Source organism: Thunnus thynnus, chromosome 6 (genome assembly GCF_963924715.1).
Source record: "Thunnus thynnus chromosome 6, fThuThy2.1, whole genome shotgun sequence".
Lineage (NCBI taxonomy): Eukaryota > Metazoa > Chordata > Actinopteri > Scombriformes > Scombridae > Thunnus > Thunnus thynnus.
The window spans coordinates 30,082,287-30,104,049 of NC_089522.1; the positions used below are offsets into that span (position 1 = coordinate 30,082,287).

The 21,763-nt window shown below is 40.0% G+C and overlaps 1 protein-coding gene across 1 annotated transcript; it reads right to left on the reverse strand.

Moving 5' to 3' along the window:
• Nucleotides 1-3,628: 3,628 nt before the first annotated feature.
• Nucleotides 3,629-12,843, reverse strand: sox18 (SRY-box transcription factor 18). Its single transcript, XM_067593315.1, has 2 exons — nucleotides 11,575-12,843; nucleotides 3,629-8,804 (listed from the first exon to the last, which is right to left on the reverse strand). The coding sequence occupies exons 1-2, from the start codon at nucleotides 11,957-11,959 to the stop codon at nucleotides 7,393-7,395; spliced, it is 1,797 nt and encodes a 598-aa protein (XP_067449416.1). The 5' UTR covers nucleotides 11,960-12,843; the 3' UTR covers nucleotides 3,629-7,392.
• Nucleotides 12,844-21,763: the final 8,920 nt, after the last annotated feature.

A 21,763-nucleotide genomic window follows, 5' to 3' on the forward strand; every position in this document is an offset into this window, starting at 1 on the left:
TGGGGTTAAAAGGTTGCATGAAAGAGAAGGAGATGAGTTGAAAGTGAGCTTAAAAGTGAGCTTATTTAGGGGCAAGAAGAGGATGATGGGAAGAAAACTGGGAAGAGGAAAATAGAAGAGGTTAATGGGGTGAAAAGGGTTAAATAGAGTGAAAAATGAACTATGGGAGTGGTAAAATGGGTTGTAAGATGGAGATATGGGGAAAAAAGGAGTGAAAGAAAGTAAAAGAAAGAGAAAAAAGGGGAAAAAAAAGAGTGAAAGGGGGTAAATGAGGTGAAAAAGGGTGTCGAGATGGATGAAAGAAGTAGAGTGAGGCAGCGATGACAGAGGCGGAGCTAGACTCTCAGCACAGTGGGGCCCTTCTGACAAAGTCATTTTAAAATTCACAACTGTAAAGGAGCTGATATTTCCCATCACATCCATGAACACAAATTGTCACTCATTGAGCCAAGCGAGCCTATGTGTAAGAAAAAAACATGCACTTTGTCAGGCAAGCTTGTTCTGACAGGTTGCCAGTCGCGTTCAGATGTTTCAGCACTAATGACAGCATGCGGCACTCGACGTGCATCGATTGACTGACGGTTCAGCACCACTGACAATAGACAGCGACGGGCCAGGTGCACTGTCTCAATACTGTGTCTTTCTTACATGGGAATAACATAAACATATGCATATAAACAAGACTTTCATTTCATTCAAACATAAAGTAGAGAGTCTATAACACCACAGGCAGTAACACAGACAGGTGCTGAGATGTGGTAAACATGGAGTTAAACTAAAGAACAGATTAACATTTAGTTCTTCATAACCAAAATTTAAATAGACTAATTATGGATGTTTCACTCACCAGTTGTTGTCCCTGCTCAGCCAGCTGGAGATTAGTTTAGTCCATTTAAGTATTCCAACAAACTTTGTACATATCACAGTCCCTTTTTAAAAACTTCATCCTCCTCTCCTTCATGGTGGCAAACCTGCCAACCACTTTGTCGTCAATGTTTATGTCCCACTCAACACACAGCAAAGTGAGGTTGGATAGTCTGGCCTCATCCATGCACGAATGCAAATAGCTCTTAATGAGCCTCAGATGGCTGAAACTTCGTCTTGGGAGTTTCTTTCACCACAAACATAAGAAGACACGAATATCTCATATTTTAATTAAGGTTTTCAGCAAAGTTGGTCATAAACTTTGGATTGCTGAGTCAACGAGTGGAAATACCGACACTCGCAAGGGGGGGGGGGATTACATCCGTAGTGATAAGAACTACCATAGAGAATGAATAGAAAAACTTAGGAGAGGTAAGCTCTGCTATTCCTGCTGCACTCGCAGAGGCCAGTCGCGGATACTCCCAGTTGGGCAACACGCTACGTCCCCAGCAGGGCCCCTAGTGAATGTGGGCCCTGGGGCGGTCGCCAACTCTGCCCCCGCGGTGGTTCTGCATATGAGCCATGGGATAATTTAAAGGCCAGAAAAGGATGATTGGAAGAAGATGAGAAGGGTGGGGTTAAAAAAAAGAGAGGGAAAGAGAATAAAATTATGTAAATGGATTTAAAGAGAGCTACGTGTGTTAGGGTGAGGGTAAGAAAAGAAATACCTAAGATGGAAAGAGGGGAATACAGAGGGAATGATGTGAATGTGGAGAGGATTAAATGTGAAAAAGTTAGTAGAAAGAGGAAAAGAGAAAAAAAGAGGTTGATAGGGAGGAAAACAAAAATGAGGTGAAAGTGGGACATGGTGTAAAAAAGGGGTAAGGTTGGAAAAAATGAGGTTGAGAAAAAAGAGAGGAGAAGTAAAAGTATAAAGTGAGATGAAAGGACAGAGACGGGATGACAAACAGAAAGGTGGCAGAGACAGAAGAAGGGGAGAAAACGGCAAACATGGGATGAATCAAACTTGTGGGAAAGAGAAGAAAAACAAAAGTAAAAGAAGAGAAAATTACAGTGACTTGGGGGCTGAGAGGGAATAAAACAAGACAGAAAACCCGAAACAAAAAAAAAAAAAAGAAGAAGAAAACAGACTGTCAGAAAAAGAGAGAAAGAGAGAACACTTTTTCCTTGTTCCAAATGTTTTCTTTTGAGTCCGTCAGCGGTTTGTTCGGGGGGAAACTGTCCCGCCGAGCCAAACTCGTTTAGCATCTGATCTGAACCCGGAGAGGACAGAATCAGGGGCAGATCACAGAGGATTACAGCGCCGCACAAACACTGAGGCGATTGTCTTTCTGTCTCTCTCTCCTATTTTCTCTTCTTCTTCTCCTTTTCCCACCCTTCCCTTTTTCTCTTCTTCCTCACTTCCATCCAAACAACAGAAGACATGAGGACTGAAACCTACAGCTTTCACAAAGGACATCTGAATATACAACTGTTTACGTCATAGGCACAGTGTTCATAAAGGCAGATGCTGTACATTTAAATACATTTCCAACATTTACTCTGTAGGATTGCAGGCAGCAAAGCTATTCGGTCTAACTGTCACACCAACAGTTTGATCTTAACCTGGTTCCAGACTCTCTCAATCACTGCTCCCATCTCTGATTTGTCCAGCAAATCAAATCCATCTGTTGTTGTACTTATTGACGGCCATTTCCGCCAGGTGCAGAAACAATCGACCAATTAGAGCTCATGAACGTTGATGTCATTTTCCTACAGAGTTATGTATTTACTTAGCTACTGTATGTATGTACACTTTCTCAAGCACCACCGCCATCAGGCCACTTTTTCTCTTGATATTTTGGTCCATGATGTGGTGTCTGAAAAATGAATGACCAGTTTTCCCAATCGGGCCTGTTGTGGCTCAGAGTCAGCATGGTCAGCCGTGTTCTGGCACCGAAGGACTAAATGTCAGCCAGCTCTGCCCCAAAAATGGCTTTTATATTTAACGAGGTTTTGTGGGTGCAGATTTGAACCGTTTTTATCTGAATATCAGCACCAATTAGCAGCTCTCAGACCGGCCTGGGGCCATAGCGTGAGTGTATTGTGAAGTGAGTGAAATATTCAAACCTGAATATCCTTTCTATCCTTTCTATTTCATGAAAATATCCCCAAAAGTCAACCTGATTTGCTATCTTTGGAAACTTTTGGATGGTCGCTAAAATTTCAAAATAAAGCTTGTGGGTTTGAAGAATGCTCTGCTGCACAACAAGAACTTTAAACAGGAACATTTCAGGGGTTACACTTAAAATGCTTTTACTATTAGTAAAGGGTTACAGGAAGGACAACAAACAGGAAGTAGTTTGATACTCATACAGCACGGTGGAAAGTAAGGCGGTGGTGATTGGATGGAGACATTTACTCACAGCTCTGATGACCCATTTTCCGGTCATGACTAATACCAAGACTACTGCTATTTGCATATTGAGCTCAAGTTTTACTTACTCAAGCAATAAAAATGTTCTAATCGTGATATTCTGACAGAATTAAATTGAAGATGGTTAATATTTGTATCCAACATCTACACATGATGATACCAACTAACTTTAAATGAACATTTAATAATTTGTTCTCATATGACAATTATTTTAGATGTTTTTGTGTTGTGTTGGTCTGCTCTCAGACATGAATATACAAGGATAATTGATTATTTTTTGATAAATTCTTGCTAACTTCTTGGTCCAAAGACTCACAAACCAGAGCGCAGCCTTAGAAGTGTTTATTTTGTAAAATTACTTTATGAAACAGAAGAGATCAATTTACAGCCAACCCACATTTTTCAAATATAAACACAAACAAAACCATTTTCTATACTTAGAAAATGTAAAAAGTGATCCCTGTCAGACAGCTTTAAAAGCATCACAGTGACACTTCTGGGAAAATCCTGGTTTTAATTTGTCGTTATATGACTGCTGAGAAAATGTCCTTTGTTTTAATCCCAAAATCTTGGTTGTTTCATTTTTTTTTTCTTAAGATAATTATTACCAAAAGCCCCAGAGTTATTGCACGACTCCAAAAAACGCCTGTCTCTCTGATGTTCTTTGTGTGTCACAGTAAATTAAAATGGAAACAAGACTCTGTTTGGTGTCAACAGAAAAGAATGTCAAATGCAGATGTAGAGGACTTTTTCTAATACTTCGAGCTTGAACTGCTGCTGCTCTGTGGCTCCATCCTCCAGAGGAAATGTTTGGAAAAATCTACTGTTGCTCTGTTTTCAACCAATTTCAACCACACAAGGAACGGTGTGGTAAATATAACTGGTTTCACTGTACAAGATACTTGATTTTGTTCTACTGTTTCATGTACAAAAAAAGTATTGTCTGTAGAACTAATGCAGAACAGATGCAGGGTAAATGCTTGAAGAGAGACCTCTGCTTTTTTGCTCCAACTGTATACAAAACTATTATAGGATAGATGCTACATAAACACATACAGAGAGACCTCTACAGTGGCTACAACTGTTGATTTTTCATTTTCTCAGCACAAACAAATTCCCGTTTTAATTTTCAGCCAAAAAAGTGAATAACAATGATGCAGCTCTTGTTTGCTGGTGCCACTGGTTGAGCAAAGTGTAACATGTAAGACCCATGAAGATCTACAAAAGATCTTTACAATTATAGATTTCCTTTTGAAGGCAAGTTTTATAATACAAAACATTTTGGAGGAACAACAAAAGAGAACAGTGGAAAACTCACTGCTTAGATGCTTTTATATTTGAATCATCTGAAAGGAATAGCTCGGCATTTTGGCAAATATACTTATATTAGAAGATTGATTGATACCACTCTTACTGTATTTTTGGGTGTGATGCACGGAGCTGGGGTCAGGAGGTGATTAGCTTAAATTAGTATAAAAACTGGAGACGGGGAAACAGCTAGCCTTAATAAAAGTTCACTAATTGACACCTGTACTCAAACAGAAATGTGTTTTTTTTACAAGGAGTTGTGTGGTCTATTTCTGGACAAACAACAGCCAGGAGCAGTAAATACCCAACATATGTTACAAATGATTGACTTTACATTTCTGTTTTTGTGTGAATAAAACAAATGAAATATGTGTTAATTACAAAGTATTAGAGGTTCAGTTAGGCTGAGATTTGAATTGTGAAGAGAGCCAGGCTAGCTGTTTCCCCCTTGTTTCCTGTCATTATGCTAAGCTAAGCAAACTGCCTCCCAGCTCCAGCTCCGTACTTAGTAAACAGACATGACAGTGATATTGATCTTCTCATCTAACTCTTGGCAAGAAAGCAAATAAACATATTTCCTAAAATGTCAAACTATTCCTTTAAGTAAAATAACAATTTATGAAAAAAACAAAAAAAACACCTCTGTACAAATACATATTTAAAATTATAGACATTTGACTTTTAATAAGTAGTATTCCTTCTATACAGCTAAGACATTAAACCCAGTGCAAAGAGAACATTTCATAGTCTCAATTTCTCCTTCACATACTGCCGAGAGGCATAGCATCTATATATACAGTAAACGGCTACATTAAACCAAGGTCTCCAAAAATCATAAGACCTTGTACATGAACCATGAACCATGCCTTTCAAATTTGTTTAACTTTTTGTTTAAACAAGTGATATGTTTGTTATACCAGAGAGGCTTACTGGTTAAAAGGAAAGTCCTCTGAATCAGCATCATATCTTTGTTTTCCAAGGAGCAAAGCAACTTAAAACTTGCAGATTTTGGCATGGAGTTTGACATGAGGCCCTGTCATGGGCTGAGACAGAGAGGAAACGGCGTGTATCACGGTCAGAAAAAACCTGACCCGGCTTGTAAAACATCCTGATAGTTTGTGGGAGACATCAGTGGTCTGCTCTGGGTTCGTGGCCAAGGCTTTCCCGACAACATGGCAAAGAGATATGTGGCGGCTGGATCGAGTTCTCCCATCGACTCTTTTTTCTTTCCCAAGTTTGTCCTTCATTGTCCTTCATGTTCCCATTTAACAAACAAGATAAATTCATCTAAACGTCATGAAGCTCAGTGGAGATGAATATTTGTCTGATCCTGAGATGTCAAAAATGATAAGAGATGATGTTGAAGTTCATATTTGTTGATGACCACAGTACACACAGTGCAATTAAAGAAATAATGTTCTTTACATAATCTTTCAATAGCATGTACTGCCTGTCACCAGAGGGCTTAGAGTGCAGAGAAACAAAACCTGTGGAATAGGAAGGGGCTTAATGTCTTGCTCAAAGGCACTTCAACTAAGACAAGCACTTGCTGATATCCTACATCCCTGAAGACTGTAGGCCAATTCCCAGGTCATAAATTTATCCAGCTATTGTTTAAGTCTTCCAGTTTATTAGCATTAGACATGCTGACACCCACATTTTTGTTATAATCCAAAACCATAAGGCTCTGCTGCATCAATTAAATCACACAGGTTGGAAATAAGGTTTTAGCTCTGAAAAAACTTCTTGGTGACACAACTACTCTGGAGGTAAACCTCAGTGGTCAAAGAAAAAAAAACCCTCATAGCTTTTTTTCAATTAAATAACATATTAACTGACCTGGCACAATTGATAACTAACTGAAAAGTTTCTTTCTAATAATTAAAAGACTGTGATAATTCAGTAAATATTTTAATTGCAAGGTGTTCTCCAGCTGCCCTCTGTTTATCTGGCCACCACACTTTGAGAAGTGCCTTGAGTGCAAAAGTTAAAAGATATAAGCCTCTGACCAGAATCAGCACCCCCCCCCCCCCCCCCCCCCCCCCCCCCCCTATCTGCTGTGCGTTTGGATCAGTAGACAATATCTTGATAAAGAGCATCAAGGTTGGAGTGATGCAACATAAATGGTGACTTTTTTCTCCTTTAGTTAGCTAAAGCCATCATCATCTACTGTGCTAGCTAAGTGATTAATTGTAGGTGATTGCAAACACTGCCAAAGCAAACACTGCTGCTAGAGCTTCTGCCTACAAAGGTGCCAAGAGCCACAAGTCCTACAACCAACCCTGTGATTAGGCCATAAGTTATCTATGCAAACATTGATAACATGTTGACCATACTTGAAGTCTAAACTACCAACACTAGCACGTAACTATCATGGAAAGCTGGTTAGCTAGCTGGCACACTGCTCAAGATCATGTTTAGGAATGCATTAATGAATGTAAAAAATAAGTAATTAGCTTTTATATATTTATTTTTATTTGACAAAAGTGCCTTCTTTTCCAGTTATGTTTTTTCCAGTTAGCACATTTTCCAAAAACTGTGGGTTTTGGTTTTACCCAGCTGCTCATTTCTTTTTAGTATTTTTTAAAAAACTTTTTAAATTAGAGTGGGAATCTATGAGGGATAAGCAAGACATGACCATGACTTGACTGAAATTATGAGCCAAAACTAATCCTCCCGACATACTTCTTCCCTATCATATAACAATGGTTCAAATGAAACCAAACCTTGTATACTATGTAGTATACAAGGAGGTACATATAAGAGATGAGTTCATGGAGAATTTATCCAGTGATACAGGCACTGTAATAGACAGCACTGCTGGCATCAGAAAGAGCAGATATAAGAGGGCTGATTCCTTCATCACACCCACCAGCACCACTCATAATGCTACTGACATCCCTGTTAATGATACTGCTAGCACTGCTATTAATGCTACCGCCAACACTATTGCTACTGCGCCCAACCAGGACTTTGGACCCACCCCCACAACCTCCACCAAGTCCATAGGGCTCCTCTCGATTCCTTCCAACATTTACATACTGGTCAAATTCATGCCTGTCCACCTCGGACCAAAACTCAACAGAGGAAGAAGACCCCAAATGGCCGGAGGACTCTGGATTTGAAGGGTCTAAGTGCACAGGGGGGAGGAATGATGGGGGGATGGAGGAGGATGAGCAAGCAGAAGGAGATGTTTCAGGAGGAGGTGAAAGCTGCCCCAGGTGAGAAGGAGTGAAATGGGTAGCATTTGGGGCACTGCTCCCATACATTTGGGTGAAGTAGCTGACAGGAACAGTGCTCAGGGGAGTTTGATGGGATTTTATCGTCTCTGGGAGGCTGATGGAGGACTGGTGGTAGGAAACAGAAGAGGAGGAGTCAGGGAGAGGAGGTGGGCACTTGACAGGATTCCTCAAGGCAATGTGGTGACTGGCAGCATGAGTAGGATTTAACCTAGAGTTGACTGAACTCGCCAACACTGAGGTGACAGAGCTCATGCTCGAGGTCATATTTGACTCAACTGAAGTCATTCTAGAATCAATTCTGGAACTTCTACCTGGACTTAAACTGGAAGTCATGCCAGAGCTTATACTGGCTCCAACACTCATTCCTGAACCCTGACTGTGTGTTGCTGCAGCATGCATGGAGTTATGGTGACTGTGGTTGTTGTAGTGATGGCTGTAATGCGGGTTATGATGGTGAAGGTGGTGGTGGTACCCACTCCAACCTCCCATCCCTGCCTCCTCTTGCATATGTTGGGGGAAGAACACAGACTCTCCAGCTCCATCGTCCAGAACATCCAAGGGGGACATCTCTGGAGTTGGCAGGCCATAGCTCTCTAGCTCTTGGTGTCCTGGGGCCTGGAGGTCCCTGAAGTGCCCCAGAGATGGCAGCAGGTGGTGGGAGTGGTGGTGGTGTGGAGGGTGGCCGCCTGGATGTCCATAGGCAGAGCCTCCAGAGATGCTTTCTGCACCCAAGGGGCTGATGCCAGGCCCTAACCCAAGGCCTGGTGCCCCACCCTGGGCTAAGCTGTGAAGCAGGAGCCCCGGCTCAACCCGCTTAAGTTTTTTGGTGGTCTTTTTGCGGCGAGGCCGGTACTTGTAGTTTGGGTGATCCTGGAGGTGCTGGACACGGAGACGTTCTGCCTCCTCCACAAATGGGCGCTTATCTGTAGCATTTAGGGCCTTCCATGACTGACCTGGAAAATATGGAGAAGGTTAGTTACAAAACTTTGACCAAGACAGAAGGTACCCAAGAGAAGGATTGCATTGTCTTTATCCCACTCATCTACACCAAATCATCAGTAACATCATTGGTTCCATCAAGCAATATAATCAACGTCAAAACTTGCTGAAATAATCCAGTTTGTCCAAAATGACATTTAAATCAGCTATTAATCTATCTGTCAACCAGCTGCGTTTGGTTGACACGTTTATTTATTAAGAAACAAGAGAAGAAGACCATAAAGCCAACAACTCCACCAATTTACTGCAACATACTGTAGAGTGCACTAACCATAATGTATACAGTATACAAATGCATTAGGACTATAAGAGCAAGCTTTTGAGATGCCAGAGTGCAGGTTTTAGGATGCCACCAGTTGTCCACTGCCTCAGTTTTGTGTTGGTGCAACTGAAGCTTTTAAGTCAATATGGAATCCACATTATTATCCATTCAACTGAAGCCTAAATGTATTTGTAATCTAAGTGTAAGTGTTTAAGATTCTGCTTTGGGTGCCAGAATATCCTGTCGATCCTTTGGGAGGTTTGCTGGGTCTAATTTAATAAAACTGAAGTGCCAGGGAAACAAACAAACAAAAAACAACAACAAAAACTACAACTACAACAAAAATGACAATGACAGTAGCACTCACACTGAAGCCACTGACGTTCTCACTCAGAAACCACTCCAATAACACCTACAGTACCAGTCAAAAGTTTGGACACTCCTTCTCATTCACTTGAATAAGAAAGTGTGTCCAAACTGTTGACTGGAACTGTACATCACTACCTGTGAACTGCTAAAATGTTTATTTTAGATGGGTCCTGTTCCTGTAATGCCTAGAAAGGGAACAGTAAGGAAACCAGTATGTGTCAACGTGTATTTTAATTCAGATCAGTTGATGAAGACATGTCTCTACATGTTTGTGCGTTGTTTAAACTACTAAATTACTAAAGTAGACCTCCTTCACATCTTAATTCTGGCAGGATTATTCAACACTGTTTCAGACACAGAAAGTACTGTGAACTGTAGTTATATATCTGATGTATTTATAAATTGCATTAACACATATTACTTGTGTTATGGTACAACAGCAGCCTTCAGATTTGAGACGCATCCTTACCGCCACAAACTTAATAGTCTGAGTCTCAAGCTTGCAGTTGAGCTCCAGCAGCAGACTGCAGTTGCACTGAAGAGCTCTCAGTGTGGATATGACACATTGTATTTGTGAAGCAGGCTAATACTGAAAAGAGCCTGTCACTCTCTAAAGCAACAGAGAAAAACCAGTAAAAACTGCTCATCTTACTTTGTTTGGCTTTTTCATCATGAGCATGAAGAATTCTAGTATTATGGCGTAAATTTGCAATGAATGTAGACATTAACACGTGTCAACTTTAATTACTCCTGCTTTTAACTTTCACAAACCGAGTCCAGTCTTTGAATTTAATCAATATAATCTGTGGTGCTTTGGATTTGCTCAAATAGCAATGCGTTAAAGTGGGTAAACACTGGGCTTTTTTTGTGTCAGTCGTATCTTACATAATGTCAATGTAAGATTAAAATCAAACCCCCAGTATAGTTAAAATGTGGTCGTAAAAACTTTTCCTCACTGGAGGAGAGCAGCGGTTGGGGTCAACTTGGATTCATGCCAGTTACAGCGGATTCCTTATTTTGACAAAACTATGGCATTTGGAACATAATGAGCACATGGATGGACAGAAGAGAAGTGATTCATGCTGCAGGAGTGGTTTGAGAAGTTTCTCAATACATTTTGAAACTTTTTTTCCCCACTGTGGAACTACACACTAAACACTTTTTACACCTTTCCAGTGTGAGTCAGAGTCAATCACTGTAATATCATCACTTTAATGTGGAGATCTAGGCGTGAAATATTACTTTTATTTCACTACAAGTTGTTTTAGATAAAACATCAGGTAAACATCTAACATGGGAAGCTGTACAGTTGTTCTTCAGCCAATCATAATTCATTACAGATGTCAGTTTACTGTTCCAGGGGTAAAGAGTGAAGTTGTTAACACGTGAAACCTCTCAAACCTGGCAACACAGTAAGCTGTAAATCTGTATTAGTTTATAGATTCCAACAATAATTCAGTAAATTATCTCCATTCTTCAAAAAATACTTCCCCTGCAACTTACCTGTAATAAAATAAACCAACTATAATAGCCTATAAAAGGGCATACATATAGAGTTAATAAAAGTCCTGAAATTTAGGGTTTTATTACAAAAGTATAGACTCTACATATAAACATCATGGGACCAGAACTGGATTGGTTTAAAGTTATATTTAAATTATATATGTTTTTAGGCAGTTTTGTCAAAAAAAGAATGTAATATGCACACTGTGTAGTCATATAAATATGTATATTTGTGTGCCAGACATTTTTATTGCAGTAATTCTGATATGATGCTCTTTATGGTTTATATTGTGACTACAGTGGCTCAGATGTGTGAGTTTTGTCACTGAGCAATAAAGCAAAATTGCAAAAATGTTCAGTCACAATTACATACCTTAAGTTATATTATGAAACTTTTGTTTGGCTGATATGTTGGTTGATGCTTCAACAAAGTTAAAATAAATGCAAAAAAATTAAATGCGCCACATCTGAACTTTTAAAAAGCTGCTAATCTTATCAGTCTGGATTCACTGGAGAGTTCTGATGCTCTTAATACAGTTTCATAAGTTTTTTTGCCCTGATGAGGCTGAAGTTTTTGTTCTCTGTCTTACCGAGCATCTTGCTGAGAACAGCATTGTGCAGGTCGGGGTTCTGCAGGGCCAGTCGCTTCCTCTCATCTTTAGCCCAGACCATGAAGGCATTCATGGGCCTGCGGATCCTCTGCTCGCCCCCCACGGCCTTCCCATCAGCTGTGCCCATGCCTCCTGCCTGGGTCAGGTCCGGACTCTGTCCCCCTGAACTGGGTGTCAGAGAAATCCTCGGTTCTGCTCTCCTCATGTTTCCAGTTCCAAGGCCATCGGGAGAACTGCAGTCTCCAGAGAGGCTCTGCTCAAAACCCATTTCGGAATCAGAAGCAGGACTCGGGGTCCCAGATGCCCAGGGGCCCCTGAGGGACACCCGACTGGGATGTAAAAGACTGGGCTCAGTTAAATTCATTCCAGAACCGGACTCGGATTCAACCTTGTCTTTAGTCCAAGTGAGATTCTGAAAACGTCTGTCTCAGTTTGTTGGGTTGCAAAGTTCTGGAAAAAAATTGTAACTCAAAACAAAGAGGATTAAGATCAAGAGAAGAATTTGATGGATTTGGAGCACAAATCCCAAAGAAAAACATCGAGATCTGAGAGGAGAGGGAAGAGGAGAAAGAAAGAGAAAACAAACAAATTCTGGTGCAGGATATTCCCCCTGAAAATGATCCACAATGACTCTGCCTCTTTCTTTTCTTCACTCTTTTTTTTTTTTTTTCTCAAAAGACAACAGTTCTTGTTTGGAGTGTGTGGTGTGGTGGTTTGTCCAAAGCTCGATTCCCCTCCGTCACTCAGGCCGTCTGACTCACTGTCTCTCGTCTGTCTGTCCTGTTTGAAAGTTTTGAAACTTGTGGCCAGATTTAACCAACCCACAGTGTGTATATATACTCCGCCCTGACCAATCAGATAAATATATAGCTGGGAATTTAACCAATAAGACGCCAGACAGGCGTGAGGGGAAGGGACGAGTGTGTGTGGGAGACAGAGAAAAGGAGGGAGGGGGGAGGTCCAAAACTTTGCCTCCCCCTCTTTCCTCCTCTGTGACCGCCACCCTTTCCTCCCCCCTGAAGCTTCACACACACACACACACACTAACACACACACACACCCTGTCCGCCTGTACAGGGAGATGTAATCAGAGAGATTCCATTGTTTCTGCCCAACTGAGAATGGAGCTTCTCACACACACCAATACACACATTCAAGATACACACGCATGCAAACAGACGCACACATACACTCATATACATAAACACTCAAACTACATGCATGAAACAAGCACACACACATTAAAACGAGACCGAGACGAGTTTGCGCACAAATGAGAGACGAAACAAGAATACTCACACATATAGTATGTGTTATATGTGTTAATGTGGGCTTACAGTGTGGGTGTGCCTGTGTGTGTGTGTATTTGAGGGCAGGACAGTGGTAACAGAGTCGACCACAGTCCCAACCAGAGCGATTAGTGGCTGAGCTTAACAACAACTAACCGAGAGAGAAAGAGAGAGACAGGCGAGCATATGGGCGATCAGGGGCTGGGTAAGGGGCGGGTGAAGGTTGAGGGGAGTGGGTGATGGGGGGTTCGGGCATATTGTCTGGCAGCAATAAGTTCTAGATTCAATTGATGCAGCAGCAAAAACACAGTTTCTTGAGTTTCAGAAGCTGCATTTAAAGTGCATTTCACTGAAAATATACAAAAATACATAGTACTGAAACAACTATTTTTTAAGATGATGAAAATTCAATCAAAAGTGCACGAAACACGGGTAGAGAGATGGTCATGACATGTAACAAAGATCCAGAGCTGGAATCAAACCGCAGACTAAGCAGTTATGTGCATGAATTTTGACCACTAGGCTACTGTGGCACAACTAGTGATTCATCGGTTATTCCATCAATATAAAGTTAATCATCAGCAGATTTGGTTCAGTTCATCATTTGAGTCATTTATAAAGCAATAAATGCTGAAGATTCACTGGTTCCTCTTAAAAATATGAGATTAATTATAAAATAACAATTACATTATAAACATTAGTTGCAGCCCTAGCTGCATGCAAAAGTCAATTTCTCACGCCTGCCACATGTCAGACTTTCTAAAATAGTGGAGATTTTCCCACACATAAGTTAATGCACACGACTATTTCCATATCACATACCTTCCACCGTGGTGACTAGGTGTAGTGAGATTACACATACTACGTCAATGGAATGGAAAGACATGAATGAACACAAACACATGCACATTCTCTCTCTCTTTCTCTCTCTCTGAGGCAATGACAAAATGAAAAGTCAGTGTTTGCTGCTATACGATGAAAGAAAGAGTCCACACGTTGCCTTTTCATTTGCAGAGAAGTGTTTCATTCATGAGCTACTTGGAGTTCCCAGGAAAACGCTCTATAAACAAATATGGAAATGATAAAATGTTGATGGAATTTCTACAGCTCTTGGATTCAATATATCGTTGTAACACTTTTAAATACTATTATTTTCATGTTGTAGTACAAATTTACTTTTTTTTTCTTTTTTTTTCCTGTGAAAGCAAATACTGACTCATGAACACAGCCGCTGTCTACTTGGTGATTTTGAAAGGAAAAACTGTAGCTGCTTTAAAGTCATTCTTCAACTAAAAGACCTCTTAAAATGAATATTATATGTGATGTGTTTGTCTGTCTGCCAAGGACATGCCCCACAACCCCCCTCCCTCCACCACAATATAATGACCCCCTGCACACACACACACACACACAAACACGCACACACACACACTTTTTCCTCCCCACACCCAGCTCCAGGAGAGACTGCTGTGGCGTCTCAGAGCCTCCTGCTCGACCAACCAGGAACTACTCCCACTTACCACTGCTCTATCCCAGGCTCCCTGTGTGTGTGTGTGTGTGTGTGTGTGTGTGTGTGTGTGTGTGTGTGTGTGTGTTTGTGTGTGTGTGTGGTCCAGGTATTCCTCATGTTGTGGGGACGTACGGACGTAAATCTGTTTACACAGTTATGTTGTGGTGACTCGCCTCCCTTATGGGGACAAAAAAGCAAATTCCCTTAACGTACATCATTAATTATAGGGTGAAGACTTGGTTTAAAGTTAAGGTAAATTTAGGGGTTTTATAAGGTTAGGGTTAGGCATGTGGTGACTATGGTTAAGGTTAGGATTAGTCTCCAGGAAATGAATTGAAGTCAATGTAATGTCCACTGAAGTGACGGAAGCATCTTAATGTCTGTATGTCACTCTTTACAGTGGGTGTAAAAGTGGTATCTAGGTATGTAAATTTGTATGCCTGGCAACAATGCGAGGAAAGTTTATTTGTACAACTCATTTAATAGAGAAGGGCAATTCAGGACACATTTAAGTTCATATTCATCAAGTCATATTTGAGGAGACACACAGCTTAACCACCTACTTTTAGCTGCCTTTTGGGCTGACATGAATCTCCATGCCCCTAGTGTATTAGCATATTTCTTGGTGAACGAAAAAATAGGAATCAAAAAGCGTTTTCAACCGTTCTGTTTGTATAGAAACCAAAACCAGAACCTGTGCTCACCCACTGTATCTGGCAACCTGCACTATAGCCATCTGGCCACTGGTAACGGATAAACTGTTATATTAGTTTCACCATGACATTCCCCCTAAAACCTCATTTTTCCATTTCTGTTTCTCTGTAGATTAAACAAACAAGATACAACATGTTAATTAGTGAGCTTTAGAGTTGCTGGTAAGTACATTTTTTTAAACTTCGGACAGAGCAAGGCTAACTTTTTCCCCTTGGATCCAGTCTTTATGCTAAGCTAGGCTATCACCTCTAGCTCCAGCTCTGCACTGAATGCACAAATGAGTGTGATATCGATATTCTTATCTAAATAAGTGTCACGCACAAAATGTTGAAGTATTCCTTTAAAGGGAACATGTCATGGTTCTGGGGGATTTTCTATCATCTATATACTGTTATGATGTTGGATGTCTATGTTAAAACCGGTCAAACTTCCAAATCCTGAGGTAAACGTATGTAATTATCCCTGGCAAGACAAAAGCCAGGGCTTCAGCCTGCACTCAACACCTCGTTTGCAATGTTTTTTCTACTTTCCATGACAAGCTGAGGTCAGCTTGTTGGGCATGCCCATAAACGGTCTTCTGTTTTGCAGTCTTTATTGTCGAGGTTGTTATATGGGTTGTTGTTGCGCAAAAATAAGCAAAATCCGACTACTGTTGTTTATTCAAGTAGCCTGCAGTCAGCGGAAGCTTCTGGAAGTTGGCCAATCAGAACAGAGTGGGCACATCAGGAGGAGGGCCTTAAAGAGACAGGACCTAAAACAACCTGTTTTTTAGCAACCTGACGGAGGCTGAACTGAGGGGAACTGTAAATATATCAAAGAACAGCCAGAGAATATAAATATAGACCTGGAAATGTGCCTGATACAGTATGTCACCTTTAATGGCTTTTTCTTAAAATCACAGTCCCTATTACTATAGCTTATATTTCAGCAATGTCTCACGACTGGTGGTGGTATATTGTGATTATATCACAGTTAAGGGGCGTTGTTTTGCCGAACATGTGATATAAACACAATATACCACCGCCAAGAGTGAGATATCGGTTTTATAAAACAGTTACCAAATATTACAATATAGAAATTACAGACACGATCCAATAAAACAATAATTAAATAACGATTACATTACAAGATTCACTTACAAGAAAGTAGTTCCCAGCTGCCTGCGGTTGCTATGCAACGTTAGTAAACTGCTAAACTAACTTTCAAGAAAGTCAGTGATCTCACCAGAGTTTATTTATTCACATTAATTTGAACATTCCCATTATTTGTACACTAATGCAAAAACTGTCCAACATCACTGGGGTTACATTGCAAAGTGTTTTTAAAATATTAGGCCTACTAATTTTGCAAGGAGATGCATTGCTCCACTGTGCTTCAGTCGCCAACAGTTCTGAGCTCTCACCTCTGTGCCTGCTTATGAACATTATCTCTCTTGCTTCAAGCTTCACATCTGAAAGTTTTTGCACCACGGTGCTGCAGAGACAGCGGTTGATGGAGCTCTGCGTCGTCCCTGCATGCTCACAGATCGCAGGCAATATTTTAACGGTAGCTGCTGAGCAATGATTAAAAATAGACCTATTAAAAGGACATTAAACATCATGGCCATAGTAAACGCTCATTATACCATAGCTGTCAACCAATCAGACTGCAAGACTTCAACTACCTATTTTATAATGATATTTAGTTTAAGCAAAGGTATCTTATCATGAACACGTATTGGACAAGTTGACATGTTAACCTGTTCCTGATGTAAAGTCAGATTATCAGGTTTCATCCTCTGGGGACCAACATCTCCATCCTGAAAGCTACACAAAAGTTGCAGCCTCCCCTTATTCATTTTTTTTTTTCAATAAGAGTGTCCTGATGTAGAAAATAATGAACTCAGCAGAGGAAGCAGCACTTCGCCTGGCATGCAAGTGTTCCTCACCTCCACCTTGTCTGTTTTGCTCTCATATCAGAGTTCACTATCACTTAATGTCCTCATCCACAGTGTGGATGTTTCTACAGCAAAACAAGGATGAATATATGTGTGTGTGTGTGTGTGTGTGTGTGTGTGTGTGTGTGTGTGTGTGTGTGTGTGTGAGACAGTGTCGTGGCACCACACCTTTGCCACAAAGGAAATTTGGCAGCGACTCCAGACTTTGTGGCGAGAAAGAAAAGAGAGCGAGAGAGACAGAAAGAAGGAGGGAGGACATGGCAAGCGGGACATTTTTCCTTACAACTCCTGATAATAAACACACATACATACACACACACACACGCACGCGCACGCACAAGCACAAGACACACAAACACAAACAAACACGCACCCACATTCTGGACAAAAAAACCAAGACACAATGGCATCGTAATGGGTGTGTTTACTAGTGTGTGTGTGTGTATATGTGCGTGTGTGTGTGTGTTTATGTGTGGGAGAGGTCATGTTCACACACCGTTCTATTTTCAAACACGCTGAAGGAGGGAAGTGTGTGTGATGATGGATGGGAGACACACACAAACTGTTAACACGGGTCGCTGCGGGAATCCCCTACCTCTATCACCCACTGACACACACACACACACACACACACACACACACACACACACACACACACACACACACACACACATGTAGTTGCATAATGCATACAAAAGAACCAACAGTTGACACAAACACAGACAACCAAACACACTGTCTCTCACACAAATCATTTCAATGACCTTTGACCTTTAAATATGGGGTTTACCTGAGCCTTGATGAGTCCTCAGTAGCGGTATGAAAAAGACTTTCATTTTCAGTATTATTGGCCTTTTTAATGCTAAACCTTACCCAACAAAGAAACATCTATGTCAGTTCCTCCTCTAACTAACAATCATTTTCACATAATATCTCAAACGCTAAATCGTAGATAGCTATGACATTTGCTCCTCAGAGGAAGACCCCTTTTTATTTTGGTCACCTCTTCCCATCAGCACTGTGTGAAAAAAAAATGCAGCCTTGTCTTTGATTACAATAAAGCAGCTGTGTTGGCTCAGTGAGGATGGTGATGCAGAGGGTTCCAGCACAAAAAAACAAGGGGTCATCCAGCAAAAAGTTGACCTCGACTCAGGTTTTGCCAAAAAAAAGCACTGTCATTTGGTGAATTACTTTGAATGAATGAAGAGAAAATTTCAACTATTTGCCTGACGATATTAGCAAGAGAAGATAAAATTCAGTGATGGTTAGTCATCACAGTATTTAGGCTTTTGCTTTCTGCTTTCACTCTTTCGCTTTGACTCCAACAATAGAAGAACGTTACACATACTCAAGAACTAATTGAATCTTCTTTAAGAAAGTGCTGCATGCTGAATAAACATTACTGTTTTTCATAAATCCATTTGTCAAGTTTTTGTTGTGTTCATATTATTAGCATAAATTAGCTATTACGCTAACCCTGGCACATTTACAGTACCAATCAAAAGTCATCTTCCAATGCCCTTGAATGTCTAAACTTTTGACTGGTACTGTACATGTTACATGTTGTTTAAAATGTCAGTGTCGATCAATATGCATTGTCCCCTATAAACAAACAAGCAAACAAATAAATAGATAAACTTCATTAAAATGTTGTCTTGGCTTGGTTGTCATATTCTGCTTTTCTGCTTCAACGCACAATATGTAATTTTCTGCCACTAGCGGTCTCTCAATCGAAACAATAACGGCAACTACAAGATGGAGTTTGATGATGTCGTGAAGTAGTGTAGGATCATAGGAGTTGTTGTCTTCATTGTTAAACACCCAGCTTCTCCCAGTGAGGATTTCTTCAGTGTTCATTGTTCATTGTTGGTTTTTACCGGGAGCCAAATTATCCGCAGAGGTCTCCTCCTCTCCAAAACAAACAGACAGTGATTAATTCTGGTAAACACTGAATAAAGCACTTTCACATTAAAAATCATCGTTTCTCTGATGCTGTTTGGTGGACACAGGACATCTGGAGGTGCTGCTAGCTGAGCTGCTGCTAACATTTGCTCAGTTTGTTTCTCTGATAACTTAAGATCCTGGTTAAAATATAGAGATAAAAACAACCATAATAAAAAAAAATGTATCATAAAAATGTGGCTTAAAACTCGATTAAGTCAAGTTACAACAGCGTCTGGCAGACAACCACAACGCTGATGCATGCGCAAAGGATATATGACGCCATTGACAGGCAACCAAATGACTGTTATCTTTATTAAAATGATAGGTTTCTCTGGGTTTGAAACATGTTGGAAACATTTGGGATAATATAAGTACACAACTCAACAAAATATATAACACAGGTCTAATCGTTCTTAGACATTTTAATGCGGAAAAGTTACATATTGAGCCTTTAATGTTTAAAAGCATCTTGCGCTTGGACGTTACTTTTTTGTTGCGTTGCTCCCATCTGCTGGACTGGACCATTGGTGCTGAAAATCGCTTACATTAGACCTAATATAATGCTATATATGTTAAAAGAGTGCAATACATAAGCTACAATTATTGATGGTTGGGAGCAATTCCAATGTGAACAGCTTCCCTTGTGTGAGCTGTTGACTGGCAACTCATCCAGTCACTCATGAATTTCATTGTTTTATTGGTTTTACATCCTCGTGCTTGAATTAGATGACGGGAGGATCAGGAGGAAACTAGTGTTAAAAAAGTATGTCTTGCATGGATGGTATGGAAAGACTACAAAATAGATTTATTTTTGTGGTCGATTTCATACTGTATAACTTGATTTGAAATACTATTAAATGCTTAACAACTAAAGTCTACTTTTTTATCATTTCAAATATATAAAAATAATTTAAGCTTGCTGACTCTGAACTCATCTTTATGGCTGGTGAGTAGGGATGTGCAGAGATCCCAGTATTTGTATTTGTATCTGTATTTGTTTAAGCAGCAAAATTATTTGTATCTGTATTTGTATTCGAAGAAAAGTGGAAAGAGGCTTAAAAATCCTGTTTTTGTTTTTATTACACTTTTAATTTTAGGAAATTATTATAATTACTGAGCTAAAACTTTAGTCATCGCCTCATTGCAGCCAGACCTATCTATCTGTACACCCATAACACAGAGACAGCACACCGTCTAACGTGTAGGGAGGAACTTCAAAGGCAATTATTGCTTTGCACTTTTCATTTATTGCCTATTTTTTACAACCTAACTTTGTCGAAAGATAGTTTATGGAGAGTCTTTAAGAGCACTTTGCTTGTGTCAGTAGCTCAACTTTATCTCTGGGGAACACCCCCAACAAATAATTTTTAAAATATTTGTATGAAACAAATATTTGTATAAATTTGTGTTTGTATTCGGGCACACCCCTACTGGTGAGGTTGTCATACATGCACCCTTTTATGGCTAGCCGCCACAGATGAAATGATTGTTGTGGTAAATTTTATTTTAAAATCTTCTCACCTGTAACCGTAGCGACAGGGAACAGGGAACTTCTTTTCTGAGGGGGGGGGGGGTCCTGTTCAATGACAGTACTAAGGCATAGTGCACCTCAGTTCAAGCAAACTGTGCCTCAATTAATGACTGTAAAAAATGGTTATGGAATAAATGCAAACTGTGGAGAAAAAAGTATCACGACACCTGTGTAGTACTCTATAAAAGAGATCCTAAAATAAGAATACATAAAACACAGAATGAGGTGTGAACTGCTTTATAAGTTGCAAAAACTGAACAAACCACTGAGTCAGTTTGTCGGGTGTTTTGTTGACAGAGGAGGACCTACAGCATGCACAAAGCTATATTAGCTACATAAAATTTATTTTTGAAAGCTCTGGTTATTTTTTTTTCCAGTTTTGATGTTGCACCCTGCTGACGCTGCATGAATAAACCTTGTTACATTCTTTTTTTGGTAATTATGTGTTTTTTCTCTTCAAGTCTTTGGCATGCTGAGTAGGCTCCAAGCAGAGTTTCACGATCCCATGAAAGTCACTGAAAACCCACTGTACAATTCAAAAGATGCTGCTCAATGAGAAAATGAGTCTGTTTTTTTGGAAATTGTGCTTGTGTTGGATGTCTGCATGGTCATTTATGTGTTTATGTGTGATGTTTTATGAACCAAAAATGCATGGGCGTGATTGAAAAATTAACATTTTTTTTCCTAAATTCCCCTTGAACTGAAGGTTTATGCAAACCTTTACATGGAGTGTATGAAAGTCAGTCCAAACCCTGATTGAATAAGTTCATAAATATGAGCACAAGTGTGAAAAACGAGACTGTTTTTCCAAACTGCTGCAAAGGCTGATAGTAAACAACAAATTTTTTTTTCCCTTTCGGAGACACAGTGACAGAATGAAAACTTCACTGTTTGTTTTAAAATGTCTGAGGTTCAGACTCAGAGGTTGTGGCAAATACTGATTAAGATACAGGAAAGGTCTATTGTGTTTATTTATGCACTTGCAAGAATTCAACTTGGCACTGATGAATAAAATGATTGAAGTAATTTTAGAACGTATAGAGTTACTTCATGTGGGATGTGATGAGTCACTGAATGATTGTTCAGAGTTAGAAAAACTTTGTCCTCTATAAAGGGATGGAATGTGCGTTTCACAATAGCTCACAAGTAAAAACAGTAAAATGTTATTGTTAGCAAAAATTTTAATTTGCCCAGTATTTTGGTTCATGATCAAATAATCAAAATGAATTTGCATTAGCATCAGC

Bases quoted from the DNA above. Each gene is read 5' to 3' on its own strand.
- sox18 (XM_067593315.1), bottom strand. From the start codon at position 11,959: ATGAATTTAACTGAGCCCAGTCTTTTACATCCCAGTCGGGTGTCCCTC. The intron at 8,805-11,574 runs GTAAGACAGAGA...CATATTTTCCAG, and splicing joins TGTTCTCAGCAAGATGCTCG to GTCAGTCATGGAAGGCCCTA.